Source organism: Echinops telfairi, unplaced genomic scaffold, assembly GCF_000313985.2.
Source record: "Echinops telfairi isolate 266 unplaced genomic scaffold, ASM31398v2 ScPeMD7_7469;HRSCAF=8507_1, whole genome shotgun sequence".
Classification (NCBI taxonomy): Eukaryota; Metazoa; Chordata; class Mammalia; order Afrosoricida; family Tenrecidae; genus Echinops; species Echinops telfairi.
In genome coordinates, this window is record NW_022111373.1 from 89,846,614 (window position 1) to 89,870,910 (window position 24,297).

The 24,297-nt window shown below is 37.9% G+C and overlaps 1 protein-coding gene across 1 annotated transcript in view; it reads right to left on the minus strand.

Annotated features, from left to right (window-relative positions):
* The window catches only part of KIF2A (kinesin family member 2A), a 50,418-nt gene extending 35,285 nt beyond the window's left edge, over positions 1-15,133 (minus strand). The window contains exons 1-5 of the mRNA XM_004703703.4: positions 15,047-15,133; positions 14,461-14,580; positions 11,764-11,818; positions 7,358-7,480; positions 6,722-6,822 (exon numbers count right to left, since the gene is read on the minus strand). Coding sequence (XP_004703760.1) covers positions 6,722-6,822; positions 7,358-7,480; positions 11,764-11,818; positions 14,461-14,580; positions 15,047-15,124 — 477 coding nt within the window. The 5' untranslated portion in view covers positions 15,125-15,133. The remainder of the gene's footprint in view (positions 1-6,721; positions 6,823-7,357; positions 7,481-11,763; positions 11,819-14,460; positions 14,581-15,046) is intronic.
* Between the last annotated feature and the right edge of the window lie 9,164 nt (positions 15,134-24,297).

The window sequence follows — 24,297 nt, forward strand, 5'->3', positions numbered from 1 at the left end:
CTTGTTATATATCTAATTATCTTTATAAATAAATATATTAAATTATCAGCAATTTGGTTTTTTTTTTTGTTTTTTTTTTTAGCAATTTGGTTTTATCTCTCTAGAGAACCCTGTCTAACACATCCTTTATAGGGCTTCTGAGGCCGTAAATCTTTATAGAGGCAGGCAGCTTCAAGTTTGTACTGAGTAGTGGCTAGTGGCTTTTTTGACCCTCTGACCTTGAAGTTAGCAGTCCAATAATACCACCAAGGCTCTTTACCGAAGGACTCCAAAACACCAAATTCACTGCCATCAAGTAGATCACAACTCATAGCAACCCCATAGGATAGGGGTAAAACTGTCTCCGTGAGTTTCTGAGACTCTAACTCTATCGGAGTAGAAAGCTTATTACAAAATATGTGGACCGTGGTGGTGCCAGGTCAGGAAAAGAACCATAAACCCTATCTTAACAGTTTGTCTGTCACTCTGTTGTATTATGGCAGCTTTTATGTTACTGTGATGCTGGAAGCTGTACCACCAGAATTCCAAATACCAGTAAGGTCACTTCAAGTTTTACCAGAGCTACTTCACTAAAACACACTAAGAAGGAGGACCTGGTGGTCTCTAAAAATCAAACGCACGGCTAATGAGTAGATTCCACCTCATAAAACTGCCCCTGTGGGTTTTAACACTTCAGGGAAGTAGAAAGCCTCATCTTTCTCCTGTAGAGCAGCTAGTGGTCTTTAACTGCTGACTTTGTGATTAGCAGACCAACACAACCACTACACTGACTTCTGGATAAACAGGCAGTGAGTTTGGCCAGTGAAAACCTTATGAATACCTTATCAAGGAATTGTTTGTAATAGTGCTGGAAAATGAGTCCCTCAGGCTGGAAGGCCTTCAAAACAACATGATGGGGAACAACATGATGGGCATCCTCAAAGTACAGTCAATCTCAATAATGTGGCCAGAGGAAAGTGTGAGGCTTCCAACTGATAGGATAAATAGGAATCAAAACCAACTGTGGAAAAAGATGATGCACAAGTTCAATATCATGAGTTCAAATAAGGCCCAGGGCCAACTGTGAACCAGTTGTCAATTACTCATGTGCAAATTCAAATGGAACCTGAAGAAAATGAAAACAAGTGAATGAGATATACCTTGAGTATATCGTACCTGAATTTAGAGACCACCTCAAGTATAGATTTGACATACTGAACACTAATGACCACAGACAAGATGAGATGTGGGAACACATCAAGAACATTATACATAATGAAAGCAAAAGGTCATTAAAAAGACAGGAAAGAAAGAAAAGACCTAAATGGGTATCAGGTGATACTCTGAAATTTTCTTTTAATGTTGAATAGATAAAGAGAGATGAACAAATAATTTCAAGGGGTTGGGGCGGGGAGTTCAAGAAGGCAACATCAGTACTATAATGAAATGTGCAAAGATCTGGAATTAGAAACCAAAAGGGAAGAACACACTAGCATTTCTCAAGCTGAAGGAACTGAAAAACAATTTATACCTTGCATTACAATTCTGAAGAAAGATTCGATGGACAAAATATTGAAGGAGGCAGGTAGTGTCAAAAGATGGAAGAATACAGACACCATATTAAAAAAAAGGCACAAGTGACATCCAACAATTTCAAGAGTCAGTTCTTAATTTCAAGATTGAGAACTGATGGGACAGAAGGATCAAATTCAAGCTGCAATGAAAGCACTGGCAAAAAATTAGGCTGTAGAATACCAACTGAAATGTTTCAACAAATGGATATAGCACTGGAAGTACTCATCTATACTAAGAAATTTAGAGGGCAGCTATCTGTCCAACTAATGTGACAAGATCTCTATTAGTGCCAATTCCAAAGAAAGGTGATACAACAGAATGCAGACATTATAGAAACAGTTTGATTAATATTGCATGCAAGTTAAATGTTTCTGAAAACTATCTGAAAATGGTTGTTAGCAGGAAAATGGTGGGAAACCACCAGAAATTCAAGTTGGATTCAAAAAAGGATGTGGAAGGAGAGACAATAGTGCTGATGTCAGAGAGATCTTAAATGAAAATGAGAAATATGAGAAAGACGTTCACACAATTGCAAAGGCAATCAACTGTATGGATCACAACAAAGTATGGATAACATTACAAAAAATGGAAATTCCAGAATACATAATTACACATATACCAAACTTGTTCCAAGAGGCACCCTTTAAATACAAGGGGACATTGTATAGTTTAAAACCAGGGAAAAGGTACATCAGGGTTGTGTCTGCTCACCAACGATTCAGTCTGTATGCTAACCAAATAATCCAAGAAGCTGGACACAAGAATAATGCACATCAAGACTGGAAGGTGCGCCATTAACACACGCAGTTAACATAGTCTTGCTTGCTGAAAGCCAAGAGTAAGTATTTACAGAGTCAAAACATACTACCACAAAATAGAACTTTCATTGAACAAAAATATCAAAATTATGTTCCTTTTAAGAGTTCTTTTAGAAGTCTGAAGAGACAAGATAAAAATCAAGGCTGCAGTGTAGATGAGGTAAGGTTTCCCAACAAAATTTTTCTGCGACAGCCCATGTTACCATCTAAGAATAATACTGCAGAGTGACTATAATTGGCTGCTCAAAAATACAATGGCCATGCAGTCTTTGCTTCTGTTGGTTATAAGAGCACTCTGAGATGGAACTGACTCAATGTCGAAGAATAACAACCCTATCTCAAGAATTTATTCAGGGTCTCTATAACACTATTTGGTTCTTAAACTTGAGTCACATATTGTATCGACAATCAGTTGAAAGAAAAATTCCTTCCTTGAGAAGGTCAATGTATAACCACAAAAAGTTAGATGCAGCTCTACAGGATAGACATAATCCAGACCCAAAGATGACTCCTTGTAATAAAGCTCTTAATAATAAGTTTTCATTGTAACATATAAACCAAATTTGCTGCCACAGAGTCAACAGACTCATAACAACTCCGTAGAGAAGAGGAGAGGTACTCGAGGGTTGCTGAGACTGTAAATCTTTTTTTTTTTTTTTGTTTTGCAACATTTTATTTTATTTTTTTTTTTTTAAACATTTTATTAGGGGCTCATACAACTGTTATCCCAATCCATACACACATCAATTGTGTAAAGCGTATTTGTACATCATTTCTCAAAACATTTTCTCTCCATTTAAACCCCCGACATTAGGTCCTCATTTTTCCCCTCCCTCCCCGCTCCCCTCTCCCACATGAGCCCTTGATAGTTTACAAATGGGTATTTTGTCATATCTTGCCCTGTCCGACTTCTCCCTTCACCCACTTTTCGGTTGTCTGTCCCCCAGGGAGGAGGTCACACACAGTTCCATGTAATCGGTTCCCTCTTTCCTACCCATTCTCCCTTTACCCTCCCTGTTTTGCCACTCACACCACTGGTCCTATAGGGCTCATCCATCCTGGATTCCCTGTATTTTCAGTTCCTATCTGTACCAGTGTACCTCCTCTGGTCTAGCCAGTCTTGCAAGATAGAATTCGAGTCATGGTAGTGGGAGCGGGGAGGAAACCTTTAGGAACTAGAGGAAGGTTGTATTTCTCATCATTGTTACATCGCATCCTGACTGGCTAATCTCCTCCCCGAGGCCCCTCTGCAAGGGGATCTCCAGTGGCCTACTAATGGGCTTTGGATCTCCACTCCGCACTGCCCCCATCATTCACTATGGTGAGATTTTTTGTTCTGATGATGCCTTACACCTGATCCCTTCGACACCTCGTGGTTGCATAGGCTGGTGTGCTTCTTCCATGTGGGCTTTGTTGCTTCTGAGCTTGATGGAGACTGTAAATCTTTATGGGAGTAGAAAGCTATCTTTTCCCCAGGAGGTGGTTTTGAACTGCTGACCTTGCGATAAGAAGCCCAGTGAATTACTAAGCCAGGAGGCTTACTCTCTTTTCATTGTAACAAAATCCTTAAAAAGAAGAGTATCCCTCTCCCAGAAGAATGCACTACAGAGGACAGCACAGAAGCTATTACTCAGGGAGAGGGGCACGTGTGATCAGAGCACCCAGGAGCAAAGGAAGAGGGAAAGATATAGAGTGCAGCACATCCTGGCCCACCAAGTCACATGGACAATATTCCTGCTCAGAGCACCCAATGCACAGAGAGGACCAAAGGGCTGGCCCTGCCACAAGACAAGACATCCCTCACTGACCCATACTGCTACGAGAGACAACACTGGAGGCACAGTGCGGGAATTGTGCCCAGTCTGACCCCACCGCACTGGGACAAACCTCTAAGGGCATGCAACAGAACAGCAATAGGAGCAAAGCAATGAAGTCCCTGGGGAATACCAAAAATACTCCTTGGGGACAGGGCACGGCACCCCATCAGACTCGACCAGAAAAGATACCTAAAGGTCAAAAAACAGACCTGGACCTATTTATAGGCTTTTCTTTTTTTTGTCATTGTTTTGTCTTGGTCTTTCTTGTTTTTGTGCTTATTATTATCTCTGCATGCCAGCAGGATAAACAATCTGGAGGAGAAAACAACTGGACCAATGGTTCCGGGGGGTACAGGTGGGGGGTGAAGGAGCCATGAGAGGAGCACTGTGTATCTGTCTAGAACAGTGCGCAAACGTCTGTCCTAGCTGGTTCTCATAAACTGCTTCCTTATTGCAAACAGTAAGGAATTTGGGGGAGCAGATGCAAACAGTGTTCCCTGGTAGAAAGTAAACAGGACCGTACGGGCTGAGATATGGAACTCACTCTCAAGGTTATGAGAAATTCAAGCATGGGAATAGCAAACTCATCTGGGAACACTGCCAGTATTTAGTGCTTAAAAATAAAGCGCTGCGGTGGTCCGTCAGGGCTGCAGTTTGTACCGTCTCTGCCTGTGTCTATTTTGTGCTGCAGTCCTGTATTGTCTCTGTGTGTGTGTCTGTTTGGTTCCATGTTCATTCTCCCTGCTCAAGAAACCGCTGTATCAGGGGGGAAAATGGGGAAACCGATCACAATGATCTACATATAAACCCTTCCCTGGGGGATGGACAACAGAAAAGTGTGCGAAGGGAGACATCAGTCAGTATAAGACATGAAAAAATAATTTATAAATTATCAAGTGTTCAGACCATGTCAAGCAAAAAATAAATAAATAAATAAAAATGTCAGCAATCTCTCCTTCAAAAAAAAAAAAAAAAAAGAAAGAAAAAAAAATTTATCAAGTGTTCATGAAGGAGGGAGAAAAAACGAGGAGCTGATACCAAGGACTCAAGTAGAAAGAAAATGTTTTGAAAATGATGATAGCAAAAAATGTACAAATATGCTTGACATAATGTATGCATGTATTATAAGAGCTGTACGAGCCCCCCAATGAAATTAAAAAAAAAAAAAGAAAACAAAGTATCCAAGTACATGAATGCTTATATTAATTCAACTATATATATTTATAATTGAATTAACATTGTGAACCTAACTCCTATTAAGGATCTAGAATTAACAATTACATAGTAGGTTGCCTTATATTAATAGCATACAGCTCATTTTACTGTAAAATGTATCCCTCATCATACGGTAGTTGGGGTGCGTGTTGTTACACAGGATTTCACCAGTGGTTGTTTTGAAAGGGTACCAAAATGAAACCTAAAGTATTTTTTTTTTTAATGTAACTTCAAAATCTTCAAGCTTAAAAAAACACATCAAACCAATTTAAAAACAAGCACATCTAATCAATGACTACCAAGCAGAATTTCAAAGATACTAACCAGTAATTAACCAAAAGGCTTTAAAGATAATTTTCATTATGAATATAAATAAAGCCCCAACATTTACTGAATGCCTTCTGTGTCAGGCATCCTTCTAAATGGTCTCATATACATTTTGGCTTATTCTAACCATGTATTGTTATTTTCTCCTTTGTTCTCTTTAATTATTCTCAAAGGCAAAATATTGGCTATCATAATCTGTTTCCCTCAGTAAGGAAAAGGTAGGTACCAATGTGAAATTAGAAAGAGTGAAGGAAATGTATGGTGTTTATAGCTTCAGGGTTTTTATCCACTGGAAAAGAAATGAAAAAACATAGGTAGTGATTAAAAAAGATAGCTACAATTTACTTCATTTTATATTTAAGAATGGTCATTTTTTTCAATGAAGCAAAATTTCTCAGGAATTATAAGGGCATGATGTTTAAAACGTGAGCAATTTTTCTTCCACAAAAAGCTGTTTTGACAAAAATAAGGTGAACAAAATTATATGCAAAAGCCTTTCGTATTTTACAGTAGACAGAGCTTTTCAATGTAATGATAAAATTATCACCCATAAGGTACTTAATGATAATGAAATGAACAACCCCATGAGTGCACAAACTTCAGTATCTAACATAAACGTGAGCACTAGGAATTCTCTCCCTTCACTGTGACATGAAATTAGCAATAAAAACCAATAATGAAATCGATAGAATCATGTACCCTTCTCCAGATGTTATTTTTACACAATTTCTTAAATTAAAAAAAAACACAAAAAACCAAAAGCCTACTCTTCTACGTACTATTTACAGTAGAATTCTGTAATACAATGGCGTATCACTCTAGAACCGAAAACATAAGGGTTAACACACATCCACTAAAATGTAAAAAGTAAAATAAATGTCTGTTGATGTAACTTGTTTTCACTGTTCTTTAGTATTTATTACTAATATTTTAAAAGTAATGCAACATTTTCTTCACTTGTCCATAAATGAGACGGTGTAAGGAACAAACCTGGGCTCTTTTTTCCCTAAGCTCCTGTTGCTGTAGCCTCCTTTTCTCTCGTTTTTCTTGTAGTTTCTCTACTTCTTTCACACAATTAGATTTTCTACGTGCTGAAAGAAAATCAGATGAGCTGTAGAGGTTTTAATCTTACTACATTTATTTAAAAAAAGCATAACTTCACTGGACACACACACAAAAAGGTACATAATGAAAAGCATGCCTATAATGATTATGAGAGCTTGATTTATGAGCTGCTTTAACAAAAGTAGGAACAGGACAATATACAAATAAGAGCCAATAAAATGACTCAAACATACTAATTGTTACATGTCATCTCTTGGTTCAGAGCCATAATAAAAAAGAATTAAGAAAGACAAAAATTGTTTCTATAACATTTGATAAATTATCATCGGGGCATACTTTTATATTGTTAAAATTTTGCAGTGAAAAATTTTTTTTCACCAAAAAACCCCCAATTAACAGATTAAATAGAAAAATAATAAAATTAAATTTTCCAGTGATATAGTGAAATCTGCAGTCAAGTTTCTAATTAGATTGTTTACTATTTGGCAACTCATAAGGATGACCAAGAGAGACTACATGTATGTCTAGAATGACTGATTCCTTGATACATGATTTACATACAAGGGGGTCCAAATTCCTTTTTTGCAGCTTGAACTGGAGATATATCTGAAATACTACCATTCTGTTGTGCAGAGGAAGACTGCTCAGGAAGCTGACTAGGCCGTGCACGTGCAGAACCAACCACTGTAAAAGTAAAAAACTTAGGTCAAAACAGAAAATCAGTAAAAGGGAACCATGGTAAAAGGAACAGAAATATTCCAAAATCAATGGTACTACTTAGATCTCAAAAACAATGCTACTACTTGAAAACTGTGCTAGTGAAATGCCAATGTTCCTGTTTATAAGGGTGTAAGCAGAATATACTAGAGGCAAATGGTCTGTGGAAAAATGGAATTAAAAGACAATGGAATTTTCCCAAACTTTTGAAGCCCCTTCATATAATAATCATTTCCGTTCAATAAACTGATACAAGCAAAGCTGTTTTCTATATAACATGCACATAATTCAGGTCCATCAATGTAACTTTGGCTACAAAAACCCAATCTGAATAGATAAAACACAAAGTCAAGCTAAATGATTACATCTTAATTATGATAGAAAATACATGTAACAAAACACACACCATCTCAGTAACTTTGTATTTCCAATTCAGTATTATTATTTATGTTGTACCTGCATTCTTACTCTCTTTCTCCAAATCACTCTACAATAACATAAACTAAATGATCCATAAACAAAATCTCTTTCTCTTTTCTTCCATCCCTAGTAACAACCAGTATTCTTTGGATTCTCTAAATGTGTTTATCTTATTATTTAGCTTAATGTAGAGAAAACAAAAATCCTCACGACTAGCCCAATAGGTAACATCATGATAAATGGAGAAAATTTCTTCTAAATATTTTAATGTTTTATTTTCATATTCAAGTTCTTAATCAATTTGAATTGGTTTTTACGTATGGTATGAGGTAGCAATTCCTTCCACATGTGGAATTCATTTTACTAGCCCCATTTATTAAAACAAATTTTCCTTCGCCATTCAATGCACCTAAGTATCCCTATTGAAAATCAGTTCATCATAGATGTTTGGATTTATTTCTGAAATCTCAATTCTATACATTTGTCCTTTATGTCTGCTATTATACCAATACCAGGCTGTTTAATATGTATCAGCTTTATAATACATTTTTAAATCCGAAAGTTGTTTTATTTTATCCCTTAAGATTACTTTAGCTATTTGGGGCTCCCATGCCTATCCATATAAACGTGAGGGCTGATTTTTCTATTTCTGCAAAGAAATAGTTAATGGTAGAAATTTGATGAAGATTGTAAAGAACTCATATTTGGGTAGTACTGATACTTAACTACAAAAATTAAGTTCATACGTGTAGAGATTTATTCCAAACAAAAGGCATTTAAACATATCTCTGCAATCAGTAGATGGTTGCAGAAACGTTCCCTCACTCTCCTTAAGGCACCTTCACTGAAAAAAAAAAAAGTTCTGTCAAAACAGTAGCTTCTGAAGGGTCCTGCTGAGCCAGTTAGACCCAAGGTTGAGAGGCCAGCTCAGAAGTTACTTAGGATTAGAAAGGGGCAATGGCTACATATTTTTCTTGAAACAGACAGGCTCATCATGAAGTTTTAAGAAAACTGAATTGGTGAGGGGGGGAAAAAGAAAGTTGTGCTAAGGAATTTTTCCCCATCAATCTTGGAGCAAAGAATGTCCTGTAAGAATTTTGTTGGGAACTCTACCCACATCAGCTCTACAGCCCTTCTCTTGCCCTTCATATACATTACCCCTAAAATTCAGAGTATTTAAAAGGAATTATGATTTGAACTCTCGAGGTGAAAGCTGTCATTTTAATGTTGTATAAATAAAAGAGCACAAGCAAAATTTTAGGGGACAGGTTAAAGAGATGTAAACCCCACTTTGAGAAGTGTATAGACAAGCAGTTCTCAACCTGTGGGTCACGACCCCTTTGGGAATTGAACAACCCTTTCACAGAGGTCGCCTGATTCATATTAACAGTAACAAAATTACAGTTATGAAGTAATAACAAAAATAATAATATGGTTGGGGGTCGCCACAACACGAGGAACTGTATTAAAGGGTAGAAATTAGGAAGGTTGAGAACCACTGGTATAGATCTAGGTGGGGGATTTGTTGAGAAAAAAAGTTACACATTTTGCTTTTTTTAAAAAAAAATCATTTTATTGGGAGCGCATACAATTCTTATCACAACCCATCCATCATGTCAAGCACATTTGTTGCCATCATCATTCTCAAAATATTTTCTTTCTACTTGAGCCCTAGGTATCAGTTCCACATTGTCATATTTTACACTGTCCGACTTTTCCCTTCACACACTTTTCTGCTGTCCATCCCCCAGGGAGGGGGTTATATGTAGATCCTTGTGATTGGTTTATACATTTCGCTATTTTTGTATAATAAAAGTTTCTATAATTTTGTAGCAATACTTTTACAACTTACTCTCATATATTAAACCTCTCAATCAGACAACACAGAATGTCCTTCAATTTGTCTAGGTTTTCTTTAAAGAAATGGCTTTATTTTAATAATGTTTTAAAGTTTTCTGTGCTCAAGCCCTTCATTTTCTTGGTTAAATTTTTTTCAAATGAATTCTATTCTTTTAGATGCTATTGGAAATGGTAATGCTTTCTTAATTTCTTCTTTCATATGCTCATTGTTAATGTGTACAAATCCAACTGATTTGGGTGTTGATTTTGTATTCTACGCCCTTTAAAAATTCATTTATTATTTATAATAGCTTTATTGTGGATTTTTTGGAGCGTTTCTATCTATAAAATCCAAGGATTGCATCCTTCAGTATGGATTACAATGCAAAGAAAACTCCAATCCTTATCATTGGACTAGTTCTTTAAAAAGGACATCATGCTTGGTGTAAAGCCAAGGAGGAGTGAAAAAGAGGAAGACCCCCGACAAGACAGACTGACAGTGGCTGCAATAATGGGCGCAAACATAAGAACAATGTGGTCCACTGTACACAAGGCTGCTATGAGTTAGAAGCAACTCAACGGCAGCTAATAATAACAAGGTGTACAATCATGTCATCCGCGAAAAATTAGTTTCACTTTCCCATTCACAAGTTGGATATCTTAAAATATATATATATATTCTTGCCCCCCAAGCCCAAGCTTGACTTAAAAATAGGTGTGTGCACAAATGTGAATTTTAAGCGCATTTTCACTTTGAAAATTTCACATAATCCAGAAGTGCACCAAATAAAAACTTGCAAGTCTTCTAACCCTCCCTGTATCCTAAAACCCAAAATTTGTGCAAGTATTTTTATCTACAAAGTATTTCCTAGTATGAATATTTTAAAAGCAGGAAAGGGAATATATATTAATCCAAAGAAATATAAATTCTCAAGAGACTTTAAGAGTAGTGTTTAAAGTATTTCCATCACTCCAATCTCTCCCTATATACCCATGGACCTTCCTGCTATACCATTTACACATGCAAACACTATGAAAAGGCTTTAGAAGTTCGTGGAAAATATTTCATTATCTTTTCATTCAACTTTCCCATGAATATTTTGCATATTATTATTAGAAAGGCCAAGTCTGCACTTGCTGAATAGGAGAAAAGGAATTAATTATGTTTAACATCTCCTCGTTGAACAGGTATAAAAGAACTGCAGCTAATTACAATTTATACCTGTCCACCTTTAGTTCAACTTGAGTTGAACTTCTTCCTAATAGTAACCTCAAAACTGCAAAATTACTGGGTAAATGAGACATGGATCAAGAATTGTATATTTCACAGGGTCAAGTGGCATAGTTTATGAAGACAGTGTTCTAAATCTTACTTTGGTAAGCAGCAATTGGGGTGCTGAAAGCTTGTGAGAGGCATCTAAAGTACAACTATTGGTCTCTTTCTGTCTGGAGCAAAGACGAATGAAGAAAATAGGAAATGTATGGAAACAAATGACCCTGAAACTATGAAAACTAGATGGTGCCTGGCTACCACTCTAACTGTTCTGAAAGGGATCACAATAGATTTTGAATAGAGTGGAAGAAAAATATAGAACAAAATGCAAAATCACCAAAAAACATAAACAAAAAAATCATAACCAAAACCAACAAACAAAAAAACCCCAAACTAAGTGTTACTTACATAACATGAAACAAAATGTATATACACTCTTGAGTAGAAAATGAATTTGGTCTGTAAACCTCCACCCAATTCACAATAAAATGACACACACACACACACACTTTGGTATATTACATGGTGTTTCAAATTCATCACATACATTAACATTTTTAAAATTACTGACATTATTGTATTAGGATATCAGTACCAATCTTCAAATTAACAAGAAAAGTTTAAAAAATTAACAGGTAAAGGTAAAACTTTCTTTTCATTTAACATGTCATAGCCATACTACGAAGTCAATAGAGAAAAAAGAAAAAGTTTACTTCACCTCTATTATCTCTTGGAGGAGGGTCATTCTTAATAGAAGCCACAGTGCGCCGATTCTATAAAAGAAAAAAATGTCCTTTTTCTTTCTATACGTATATACATTTGCCAGCTTCCCTTTAACTAAAGTAGACACGCATACAATAATAAAAAACTGAATGGAAAAAAACTCCAAAACAACAAAAACTACAATCTTCTGATGATTCACCACTAATGATAGTGTTATTATTCAAGATCCTTTATAAGATAATTTTTTCTTTCAATCACTCCCCAAATCCCAGACTTAAATATTCAGGAGTTAATATAAGCAAGGTACCACACTAGTTAAGTGTTTCCTAAGTATTAAATCCACTGCCATTGAGTCCACTCGGGCTCCCAGTGACCTACAGGGGAGAGTAGAACTGCTCCGTGGGGCTTCCCAGGCTGTAAATACGTACAGAAGACTGCCAGACTGCTTCGCCTTTCTCCTGTAGAGTAGTGGATTTGAAATACGGATCTTTCAGTATTCCAGAAGTCGAATGCCTAGTAAATCCCCACGGTTTCCGTATATGTATTAACTCATTTTCACAACCTCTTAGGACATTATTGCTATTATTTCTGTTTCAGAGATGAGACTACTGAACTCTGATCCTAAGGTCAGACATTTTCACTGTAGTGTGTGATCTTAATCACCATGCTGTCTTGCCAAAACCATGTTAATAAATTTCAATTTTGAATGTCAGGGGGAAGTTAATAAATCATTTTAGACAGTTCAGAACTCATGGCTACGCTAAAATACCAATACTAAGAAATATTGTTTATAGGAATCCCCCCTATCCGCAAGGTTTAACAAGCTTTTCAAAGTCGTGGGCACTATGTCATACATAGATTAAAGCAGTAAATTATTAAAAAAAATCATTTTATTGGGGGCTGGTACAACTCTTACCACAATCCATACATACATCCATTGTGTCAAGCACATTCGTACATTTGTTACCCTCATCATCCTCAAAACATTTGCTTTCTACTTGAGCCCCTGGTATCCTCATTTTTCCCCTCTCCCCTCGCCCCTTGCCCCCTTGATAATTTGTTAATTATTATTATTTTGTCATGTCTTACACAAAGCATCAAATTATTGGCAGTATTATTAATTATTATTTATCTACCCGGATTTCTGCACACCTACAAAAAGATACCAACTAATTCAGTTGATCTCAATTCTGACTGTACATTCAAATCCATATTGTTGTTAGGTACCATAAAGTCAGTTCCCCCTCTGGTCCTGCATCACCCTGATAATCATTCCTACATTTGAACTTACTGTCTCAGCCACTGTGTCAATCCATCTCATTGAAGGTCTTCACCACCGACCCTCTACTTTACCAAGCATGATGCTCTTCCCCAGGAACTGGTTTCTCCTGATAACAGTACAAAGTATGTGACGCAAAGTTTTGCCAGCTTCCTTTCTAAGGGACATTCTGGTTGTACTTTCACAACAGATTTGCTTGTTCTTCTGGCCATCAAGTCGGTTCCAACTCATGGTGACCCTATAGAATGAATTACTCTGTACAACAGAATGAAACAATGCTCGGGTCCTATGCCATCTGCATAACTGTTGTTATGGTAGAGCTCATTGTTGTAGCCACTTTCTCCAGGGACTGGTTTCTCTTGACAATATGTCCAAAATACATGAGACAAAGTCTTATCATCCTTGCTTCTAGCAGCAGTCTGGCTGTAAGTATCCTAAGAAAGATTGTTCTCCTGGTAATTCATGGTCTATTCAATGTTCTTCACTAATATCAGAATTCAAAGGAATAAATTGTTTAGTTTTCTTTATTGGAGGCCCAGTTAGGAAGTGTGTTTTAAAAGGATATTGTAGCTAAAGTCTCCTTTAGACAAAATTGAGTCTCTGGGGTGGGGACTCAGAATCAGAATTTTTAAAAAAAGTCTCCAGGGATTCCAATGCACAGGAAAGGTTGCTGATGATATATGAGGACGTCATAAATTCATGGAAAAAGTGGTTATTAAAATAAAAATTTCCCACAAGCTTTATGAAGCGCCCTCATACTAAGAAAGATAAACTATAAAGACCCTCAAAGGCAAATGATTAAAAAAAAATCCTTAAAGGCTTTTGTAAATTCATATGAAAAACAATCCATTTATAAATGATAACTAAAGGAGACCTGGTGGGTACAGTTGCTAAGCACTTGGTTGCTAACTGGAAAGGTCAGGGATTCAAATCCACCAGCTGCTTAGAGGAAGACCTGGCAGCTTCTGTAAAGGTTACAGTCTAGAAAGCTCTGTTTATTAGGCAATTCTACTCTGTCCTCTAAGAATCAACTTCGTAGCAGAAAAACAGCAACAATAACAACGACCTATAAAGATCTCTTGATGGTATAACCATTAAGTTCATGGCTGCTAACTGATAGGTTGGTGGTAGTATAACTGGCAATCCTCTCCTGTAATGACCAGAGCCAAGAAAACCCTGTGAGGCAGTTCCTTTGCTACATATTGATTGCTAGGAGTTGGAACCAGCTCCATGGCAGCCAATAACTAATGACTTTTAAGCAGTGATCGTCAAAATGCTTAATTTGTATGGAAAGTTTGCCTATGTAAATATGTCTGGTTTATAAAACTGAGTAGTTAGGTGATCTAGCTCACAGCCTAAAAACTCTAAACCAAACAACATGCACATAAACTTACTTTAATTTTCATCACTAACCTTTACAATTTTGTTTACTTTGGCTGAAGATGCTGGAGGTGGAGGTGTTTCTGGACTGGGTTCAATTTCTTCATCAGGGACAAGGTCAGGATTAAGTGAAAAGATGCTCTCGAGGTCAATCTGTTCAAAAAACATTCATGTATTTCCACTTTACTTTTGTAATTTACCTCTTTCCTTCCAAATAAATTTGCACAAAGTAACTCTTCTTAACTATCAGCCTAACAATGACACTACCTAGAATTATAATCTACACACACGTAAAGAATTTCTATTAAAATAACCTTTCTGCTGTCTTGATTGTGTTAACTGCTAACAACACAATGCTCAGTAAGATCACAAAATTAACTGTCATAGCAAGTTTAGAATTTTATGACTTGTTTTTAAAAAACTCATACTCTTATTTAAATAACTGATGCATTCAACCTCATAAGATACATAGGAAGAATCTTTGAGTGAAAAATAATCATTTGAAATTATTTTCAAGGAATCATAGATTACATATGCAGTACATAAAAATGATATACTTTTCTGGTTCCATATTTGGGATCTTGATTGCAGAACTATAAATAAATTCAGTGATTCATACCTCTTTGCCTTTTGTATCTCCATTTTCTATCCACTCCACTGTTACACTTTCATTATCTTCATTTAAAGATGTTACCATTGCTTGATGTATTCGGCCTGAGTATAAAATTAAACCCATTAAAAATGTCACAAATATGGTATTCCTAAACACTGACATATAAATCTTTTTAACTTTAATTAAAAAAAATACTACTTTTCTCACTGTGATTTTCATAGACTCAGGGACAAGGGAATGAACTTTGTCCATAGGGTCAGACATGAAGTTGCCACAAACCTGGTAATCTACCGGACATCTTTATGTCTGACTTGCTGGCTGCAAAGTCATGGTTAATAAAGGCAATAAATAATGAGTGAGAGGCAGCTATCGGTGAGATTTCTGAAGGAGGATGGGCTCATTGAAGAACACAGTTCATACATAGAGAAATCTCTAGATACCAACAGAATTGCCACAATAGTGAGAGCTGGAAAAGCATGTGATGCTCCCAAAGGTAAACCAAACATTCCTACTGTTCAGCACCTACACCACCATTCCAATCTACGTTAAACAGGGCAAAGGGGAAGAGCGCACTGCCAACCCGACTGTGAGACAAAAGGTAGACAAGTGGGACACAATGAGGGCTACAAGTCACAATTTCATAGGGACTCTAACCAACCAAGACAGTCTAGGGAGAATGATACTGAAAGGGACAAGGCAGTGAACACCCAGCACCAGCAGTCACTTTGAAGCCTTGGTTCAAATGTTGACAACACACCCAGAGAGCCTTAAACTACTCAAGTTACAATTTGAGCTAAAAGCAGTTCATCCATCAGCTGAGGCAGGCAGGCCAGATCAAGAGGAAAAAAAAAATGTTGGCTTATCTCACCATAACCGACTTTACTCATTCACCAAGAAGAAATGAAGATGAAATTCCAGTAATAAATTAAAAGATTGATGCTAAACAAAGTCATGAGTGCTAGCCTTTTGCCAGATACTCAGGTAACTAGAATTATTTTAACCAAGACGTTTCTTTAACAAATGCTTTTTCTTAAGCTTGCTTGACTTTTCCCAATATACCTTTAAGGTTAACCCCCCACCTATGGTTTAATTAAGATAAGATGGCATACAGGAATTTTCTGTAAACGGACTTGAGACATTGGATGGTGTTTGGAAGGTCTTGTGGGAAGATGTTCCAAAATTATAGGGAAGAGGTTTCCCATCCTGATTAGTTTCTGGGTTACAACTTTGTATCTCTTGTAATCTTAATGCCATCCATTCTTTTTTCCTTATTAACTGAGACTTAAGATAAAGTATCTCACTGTTCTGCCCATGGAACTGTCATCATGACTTAAAACTTTCCTGCCATTTCTGTCACTAAATAATCATGACTTTCTCATTGTGGGGGAGAAATCTTTCATATATCTGTCCCTATGTGTTTCATTCTTTAATTCTTTCATTGATAGGTGCTTGGTATATGACTCTTGAACAAGTAAAATGGAATATGTTATAATTTAAAAAAATTTAAAATCCATCAGATTTAATAGTGTAACACTGTGATTCAAATCTCTCTAATTTCATGAGGGTATGTTTGTCAAAAATGGGTTTTCTCTTCCATGAAATAAATGCCTTTCGAACGTTTGCCTTTTTCTTAATATTTTTCAGTAGAAAAATGTCTCATGTTCTTGGTATATATATGTGCTGCAAATATTTTCTCCAGGTGCAGCTTGTCTTTCATTTCTTTTGTGGGATCTTTTTAAAAAAAATACTTTTATTGGGGGTTCTTACATCTCTTAACCCAATCCATACATTCATCCAGTGTGTCAAGCACATTTGCACATATGCCACCATAATTTTCGAAGCATTCTCTTCCCACTTGAGACCCTGATATCAGCTCCCCATTTCTTTCCCCTCCCTCCCTCCCTCCCCCACCCACCTTCCCTCACGAACCCTTGATAAGTTACAGATTGTTTTTTCCATTTCTTACATTGTCCTCCTTTGCCTCTCACCCACTTTATTCGTTATTCGTCCCACTGAGAGGGGGTTCTAGGTTGATCCTTGTGATCGGTTCCCCATTTCTCCCCCTACACTCCCCAATCCTCCTGGTATCTCTACTCTCCTTGTTGGCCCTGAGGGGTTTATCTATCCTGGACTCCCTGTGTTGCGGGCTCTTATCTGTAGCAGTGTGCATGCTCTGGTCTAATCTGATTTGTAAGGTAGAATTGAGGTCATGATAGTGGGGTGAAGGAAGGACCAAAAAAACTAGAGGAAAGTCGTGTGCTTCATTGGTGCTATACTGCAGCCTGATTGGCTCATCTCTTCCCTGTGACCTCTGTGAGGGGATGTCCAATTGTCTACAAATGGGGCCTGGGGCTCTACTTCTTGAACACCCCCCCCCCCCCCCCGCCCCCCGATAGCTAAATGCTTGGCTACTAACAGAAAGCTTGGTGTTTTGAACCCACCTGCCACTATGTAGGAAAGAAGATCAGCTGACCTGCTCCCCTAAAGGAAACTCTATGAGGCAGCTCTATTCCATCCTACTGGGTGGCTATGAGTCAGAACTGACTCAATGGCACACAACGTGGTGTCTTTTGAGGAATTTAAGTTTTAATTTTAATGTGGTAACCTGGGTGGTACAAACAGTGCTCCACTACTAACCACACAGGGTTGTTGGTGGGAGCCCACTCAAAGGAGCATCACATCGTAAGACGGCCCCAGTAATCTGCTTCCAAAAGTTTAAATCCAAAAAACCAAACCTGCTGCTCTCAAGTGGATTCCGACTAGACTATAAAGTGACCCAGTAGGACAGACTGCCTCAAATGGTTTCCAGGGTCTTAGTGATAACATTAGCCTATTTCCAAGTCTACTGTGGAATGGCTAATGGGTTCACGCTGATTTTTTGACTTGTGGAAGGATTACCTATTGTTACCAGAGCTCCTTGCAGAAATGCCACAGGCTTGAAAATTATTATGATGCACGTCTACTCTACACATGGGCCACCGTGAATCAGAGTTCATTTCACAGCAACTGACAACAGCAATCTCCAACTTTTCCCATACAAAAACCAAACTGTTTAGGTACCAATTCTGAAAACCATTCATTCCCCAACTTCTCTTTGATCACATTTCAGGATTGTATGCATGAGTTTTTTTCTTTCTCCCTGAACCAAAATTCCATTGCTTTGTTATAGTTTACAACTAATTAGTCTTTTATCTGGTAGAAGAAACCTTCTTGCCATAGTATTCTTCAAAAGAATATTTTCTTTTCTTAGTCTTGTGCATGTCTATATATATTTAAAAACCTGCTTGTTCAATTAGCCAAGTATCAAATAAACTAATAATGATTCTTCTCTGCTGCACAAAGGGCCGCTATGACATGGAATTGACATTAAAACACCTAACAACCACAACTACCACCACTAAACACTTTCTGGACTGTTTGGACTCTGATTGGAAAAGTTAAAAAAATTGTTTCTTAAATTAGTTTGAGATGTTGGCCAGTTTTCCTTTGTAGTAGTTACATAATTTTGTGTCAATCTGAAGTTTAAGGTTGGAGCCTGTCAATCAGGTGCCTCCTTGTGGGTGTGAGCTCATCTTTTAAAATCATTTTATTGGGGGCTCATACAACTCTTAACCACAATCCATACATACATCAATTGTATAAAGAACATTTGTACATTTGTTACCCTCATTATTCTCCAAACATCTGTTCTCCACTTAAGCTCCTGATTCCTCCCCCCCTCCCCACTCCCTCATGAACCCTTGATAATTTATAAATTATTATTTTGTCATCTTACACTGTCCAACGTTTCCCTTCACCCACTTTTCTGTTGCCCATCCCCCAGGGAGGAGGTTATAAGTAGATCCTTATACTCGGTTCCTCCTCTCTATCCCACCCTCCTTCTACCCTCCCAGTATCGTCACTCTCACCACTGGTCCAGAGGGTATCATCCGTCCTGGATTCCCTGTGTTTCCAGTTCCTGTCTGTACCAGTGTACATCCTTTGGTTTTGTCAGATTTGTAAGATAGAATTGGAATCATGACAGTGGGTGGGGAGGAAGCATTTAGGAACTAGAGGAAAGTTGTATGTTTCATCGTTGCTACACTGCACCCTGATTGGCTCGTCTCCTCCCCATGACCCTTCAGTAAGGAGATGTCCAGTTGCCTACAGATGGGCTTTGGGTCCCCACCCTGCACTCCCCCTCATTCACAATGATACGATTTTTTGTTCTTTGATGTCTGATACCTCATTCCTTCGACACCTTGTGATCACAAAGGCTGGTATGCTTCTTCCATGTGGGCTTTGTTGCTTCTGAGCTAGATGGTTGCCTGTTTAACTTCAAGTCCTTAGGACCCCAGACGCTGTATCTTTCCACCATCATGGAATGCCAGTTTAATAGAACAAAGTACTCTTGCATTGAGGGAGTACTTGAGTGGAGGCCCAATGTCCATCTGCTACCTTAATATTAACCTATCAATATATGCACATAAACCTATTTCCCCATCCTCATATATATATAGTTACATATATATGCCTTTATTTAGAACCTGTATAAATGCCTGTTACCTCCTAGCTCTTTCCTCTATTTCCTTGGACTTTCCTCTTGTCCCACTATCATGCTCAGCCTTCATTTGGGTTTCAGTAATTCCTCTTGGTTACATTACCCTTGATCATGCCCTACCAGGCCTCGTACACCCTCCTCACCACCGATTTGGATCACTTGTTCCCTTGTCCCTGGGGTTGTTAACACCCACTTCCTGTCCTCCCACCTTCCCCTCTTCCATGTCCCCCCGGAACTGTCAGTCCCATTGTTTTCTCCTCCATATTGTTCATCCAGTGTGAGCTCTTCTTAAGGAGGGTCCTGGGAACCTCCCCGCACTACCCCTGACTTCACCATCCTATCATTTCATTACTTGCGAGTCCTGCCAGAATCCTGGAGATTGGTCCACCATCATTGGGTCCACAAGACTTTGCACCACCAGCTGGTGATCTTCCTGCATTTTGCATCATTGCTTGTGGTTGTTTGAGTCTGAAGGATTCAGGGACTAGTATCAGACTTGATATGGACTGGGCTGGGATGTTTTTCTAATATATAATTACTTCTTATTATAAAGTTCTTTCTTATACACATGTGTCACTGGATTTGTTTCTCTAGTCAACACAGCCTAACACAATCACATTAACCTTACTAGATTTTTGTATCAGGGTTATGGCTAATCTCACAAAATGATTTGTAATGTGGTTCCCCTTTCTATATTTTATAGTAGTTGGTGTAAGATTATAGTGGTTTGAACCTTGAATGTTTGGTAGGCACTGGTTAAATCCATCTTACTTAGGATTTTCATTTTGAGAACATCTAATGCCTCCTTTCTCCCCCTAACCTTTTATATTTATTTATTTGGAATATATTGCAGTATTTTCCTAAAGTCTTCAGGTGAATGAATATTCAGCTCATTACGTCTTTCTTTTTTACTCATTCACATGTTTCCCTCTAAAAACTGCTTTAGCATGAGCTCCTAAATTTTCATTAGTACTGAATAAGAAATATTGTGAACTGGATGAAGGTTTATAAAGCAGATCTGTTTTCCATTCAACAATTCATATTCAGTCAAATAATATAATGAACATCACTTAGGTCACGTCTTCCCATTTCCAATTCTCTTTTTAATAACCCCTTTGAACTTTGTCCTGTATTTTATTTGTGGTTCCTTTCTTTTTTTTTTTAATCGTTTTATTAGGGGCTCATACAACTCTTATCACAATCCATACATACATCATTTGTGTAAAGCACATTTGTACATTCATTGCCCTCATCATTCTCAAAACGTTTGCTCTCCTCTTAAGCCCCTGGCATCAGGTCCTCTTTTTTTCCCCTCCCTCCCCGCTTCCCCCTCCCTCATGAGCCCTTGATAATTTATAAATTATTATTTTGCCATATCTTGCCATGTCCGACGACTCCCTTCACCCACTTTTCTGTTGTCCGTCACCCAGGGAGGAGGTCACATATAGTTCCTTGTAATCAGTTCCCTCTTTCCAACCCACTCTCCCTCTACCCTCCCAGTATCGCCACTCACACCACTGGTCCTGAAGGGATCATCCGCCCTGGATTCCCTGTGTTTCCAGTTCCTATCTGTACCAGTGTACATCCTCTGGTCTAGCTAAACTTGCAAGGTAGAATTGGGATCATGATAAGGGGGGTGGGGGAAGCACTTAGGAACTAGAGGAAAGTTGTATTTTTTCTTGCTACATCACACCCTGACTGGCTCAACTCCTCCCAGAGACTCTTCTGTAAGGGGATATCTAGTGGCCTACAAATGGGCTTTGGGTCTCCACTTTGCACTTCCCGCCTCATTCACTATGCTAAGATTTTTTGTTCTGATGGTGCCTTATACCTGAACCCTTTGACACCTCGTGATTGCACAGGCTGGTGTGCCTCTTCCATGTGGGCTTTGTTGCTTCTGAATGTTGTTCCTTTCTTTAATTCATGAGTTACCCAGAAATGTCCCTCAAATTCCAAAACTACAAGAACAATTTAAATATTCAGTTAATTTCTAAAGGTTGGACACATGAATTTTCAGAATAGGTCCACAAGTAACTTTTAAGGCTTTCCTAGTGGACATAGGCTGAACTTCATTCCTGTTGTTTCTTAACTGTACTGCATTAAAACTTACTCTTGAATTTAGAGTAGCTAAAAGTGAAATGAAGAAATGATAAAGTAAAAAAGCTGAATAGAACATTTCAAAGGGTGGGTAAAAGGCAAAGTTATAATGAAATGTGCAAAGTCCTAGAGTTAGGAAATCAAAGGGGAAGATCATGCTTAGGTTTCTCAAGGTAAAATAATTTGAGGGCAAAGAAACCAATGTCTTGAAAACAATATAAATGTTTATTTTGAGGGCAAAATACTGAACAACAAAGGAAGCATCAAAAGAAAATAGAAGGAATATAGTCATTGTACCAAGAAGAAACAAAAAGACAACAAACAAGCCCTAGTTAATGTTCAACTATTACAAGAGGTAGCAGAGAATGGAGTGGATGGTTTTGAAGGAAAAATCCGAGCAACACCTAATGCACTAGTGAAAAACAAAACTCCAGGAATTACCGGAATAACAATTGAAACAGATAAGGCACTGGAGGTGCTTACTCGTATATGCCAAGAAGCTGGCTAACTGAAAAGAGATTCAAATTCACATCTATTCCCCCCAAAAATGTAATAAAAAAAATGTGGAAATTACTGAATATCATTCTTGTTCACATACATACAAATAAAACTCCACTAAAAAGAAGTGGAACAGTACACTGAAAAGGAATTGCCAAAAAGCCAAGGACTCAGAAGAGTACATGGGATGAGGGATAACACTGTTGTTGTTAGGTGGATTTTGAATGAAAGCAGAGACCACCAGAACGATGTATACCCTTATTTTACTGATTATGCAAAGGCATTTAACTGTGTAGATCATAAAAATTGTGGATAACATTGTGAAGAACAGGGATTCCAGAACACTTTATTGTGCTTAGGTAGAAACCGAAAACACACAAAGAGGCAGTCACTGAGACTAGTTTGGAGGTTTTAGCAGGGGGACGCAGCTACTTGTATACCCTTGACCGAAGGACGGTCCTCCTTCTGTCAGAAAGATGGTCCTCTTCAACCAAGCTAGCAGCTTCAGGAAGGGATGCACGTGGAGCAGTGAGGGAGGAAGGCGATACCGCCTAGCCAGTCAGATCAGCTGAATCAACCTGGTGATGAATGGGGTTACGTATGTCACAGCCAGATCGCCCTCACATCCCAAGAGGCAGTCACCGAACCAGAACAAAGGATACTGAATGGTTTAATATCAGAAACGGTGCGCATGAGTTGCATTCCTTTACCATACTTACTCAATAATCTGCATGCTGAGGAAATTACCTGAGAAACTGTAATATATGAATAAGAATGCATCGTCAGGAACGGAGGAGGATCATAATAATCTGCTATAAGCAGATGCCACAATATTGCTTTCTGAAAGCAAAACAGAATGAAGTTCTGATGAAGATCAAAGGCTACATGATGGGACTGCACTATGGATTTGTATGATTATGTGAATTTTATAACAATAAAACTGCTAAAAAAAAAATCAAAGGCTACAGCCTTCAGTATGGATTATACCTCAACATAAACAAACAAACAAACAAACAAACAACAAAAACCCCTAAGATCCTCACAAATGGACCAATAAGCAACATCATGATCACCAGAGAAACGATTGAAATTGTTAAAGATTTTACTTGTATCCACAATCAATGCCCACAAAAGCAGCTGTCAAGAAATCAAATGACATACCACATTGGGTAAATCTGCTGCTCCAGACATGTTAAAAATGCACATGATTCAAGACATAGTCGTTTCAACAGCCTCATATGCATGTGAAAACTAGACAAGGAGTAAGACTGGATAAGAACTGATGTCTATATATTGTGGTGTCAGTGAAGAATATGGAAAGCATTACAGATATTAGAGGAACAAACAAATCTGTCTTAGTACATTCATTCACAAAGCTTCTTAAGGGCAAAAATAGAGAAATTTGATCTTATATATTTTGGACATAGGAGGGGACACCCCCCCAAAACACAAAATTTTTTCCAAAGCTATGTCTGTACATTAATTTTTTTAAACAAAATAATCTTATCACCTTCAAAGTACTCTCCATTACACTTAATACATTTGTCAATTCTGCAATTACATTCTTGGAAACATTTTTCTTTAAAAAAAAAAAATCATTTCATTTGGGGCTCATACAACTCTTATCACAATCATACATACATCAATTGTGTAAAACGCATTTGTATATTCATTGCCCTCATCATTCTCAAAACATTTCCTCTCCATTTAAGCCCCCGGCATTAGGTCCTCATTTTTCCCCTCCCTACCCGCTCCCACCTCCCTCATGAGCCCTTGATAATTTATAAATTATTATTTTGTCTTATGTTGCCATGTCCGACGACTCCCTTCACCCACTTTTCTGTTGTCCGTCACCCAGGGAGGAGGTCACATATAGTTCATTGTAATCGGTTCCCCCTTTCCAACCCATTCTCCTTCTATCCTCCCAGTATCACCACTCACACCACTGGTCCTATAGGGATCATTCTCCCTGGATTCCCTGTATTTCCAGTTCCTATCTGTACCAGTGTACATCCTCTGGTCTACCAGACTTGCAAGGTAGAATTCATATCATGATAGTGGGAGCAGGGAGGAAGCATTTAGGAACTAGAGGAAAGTTGTATTTTTCATCGTTGCTACATGC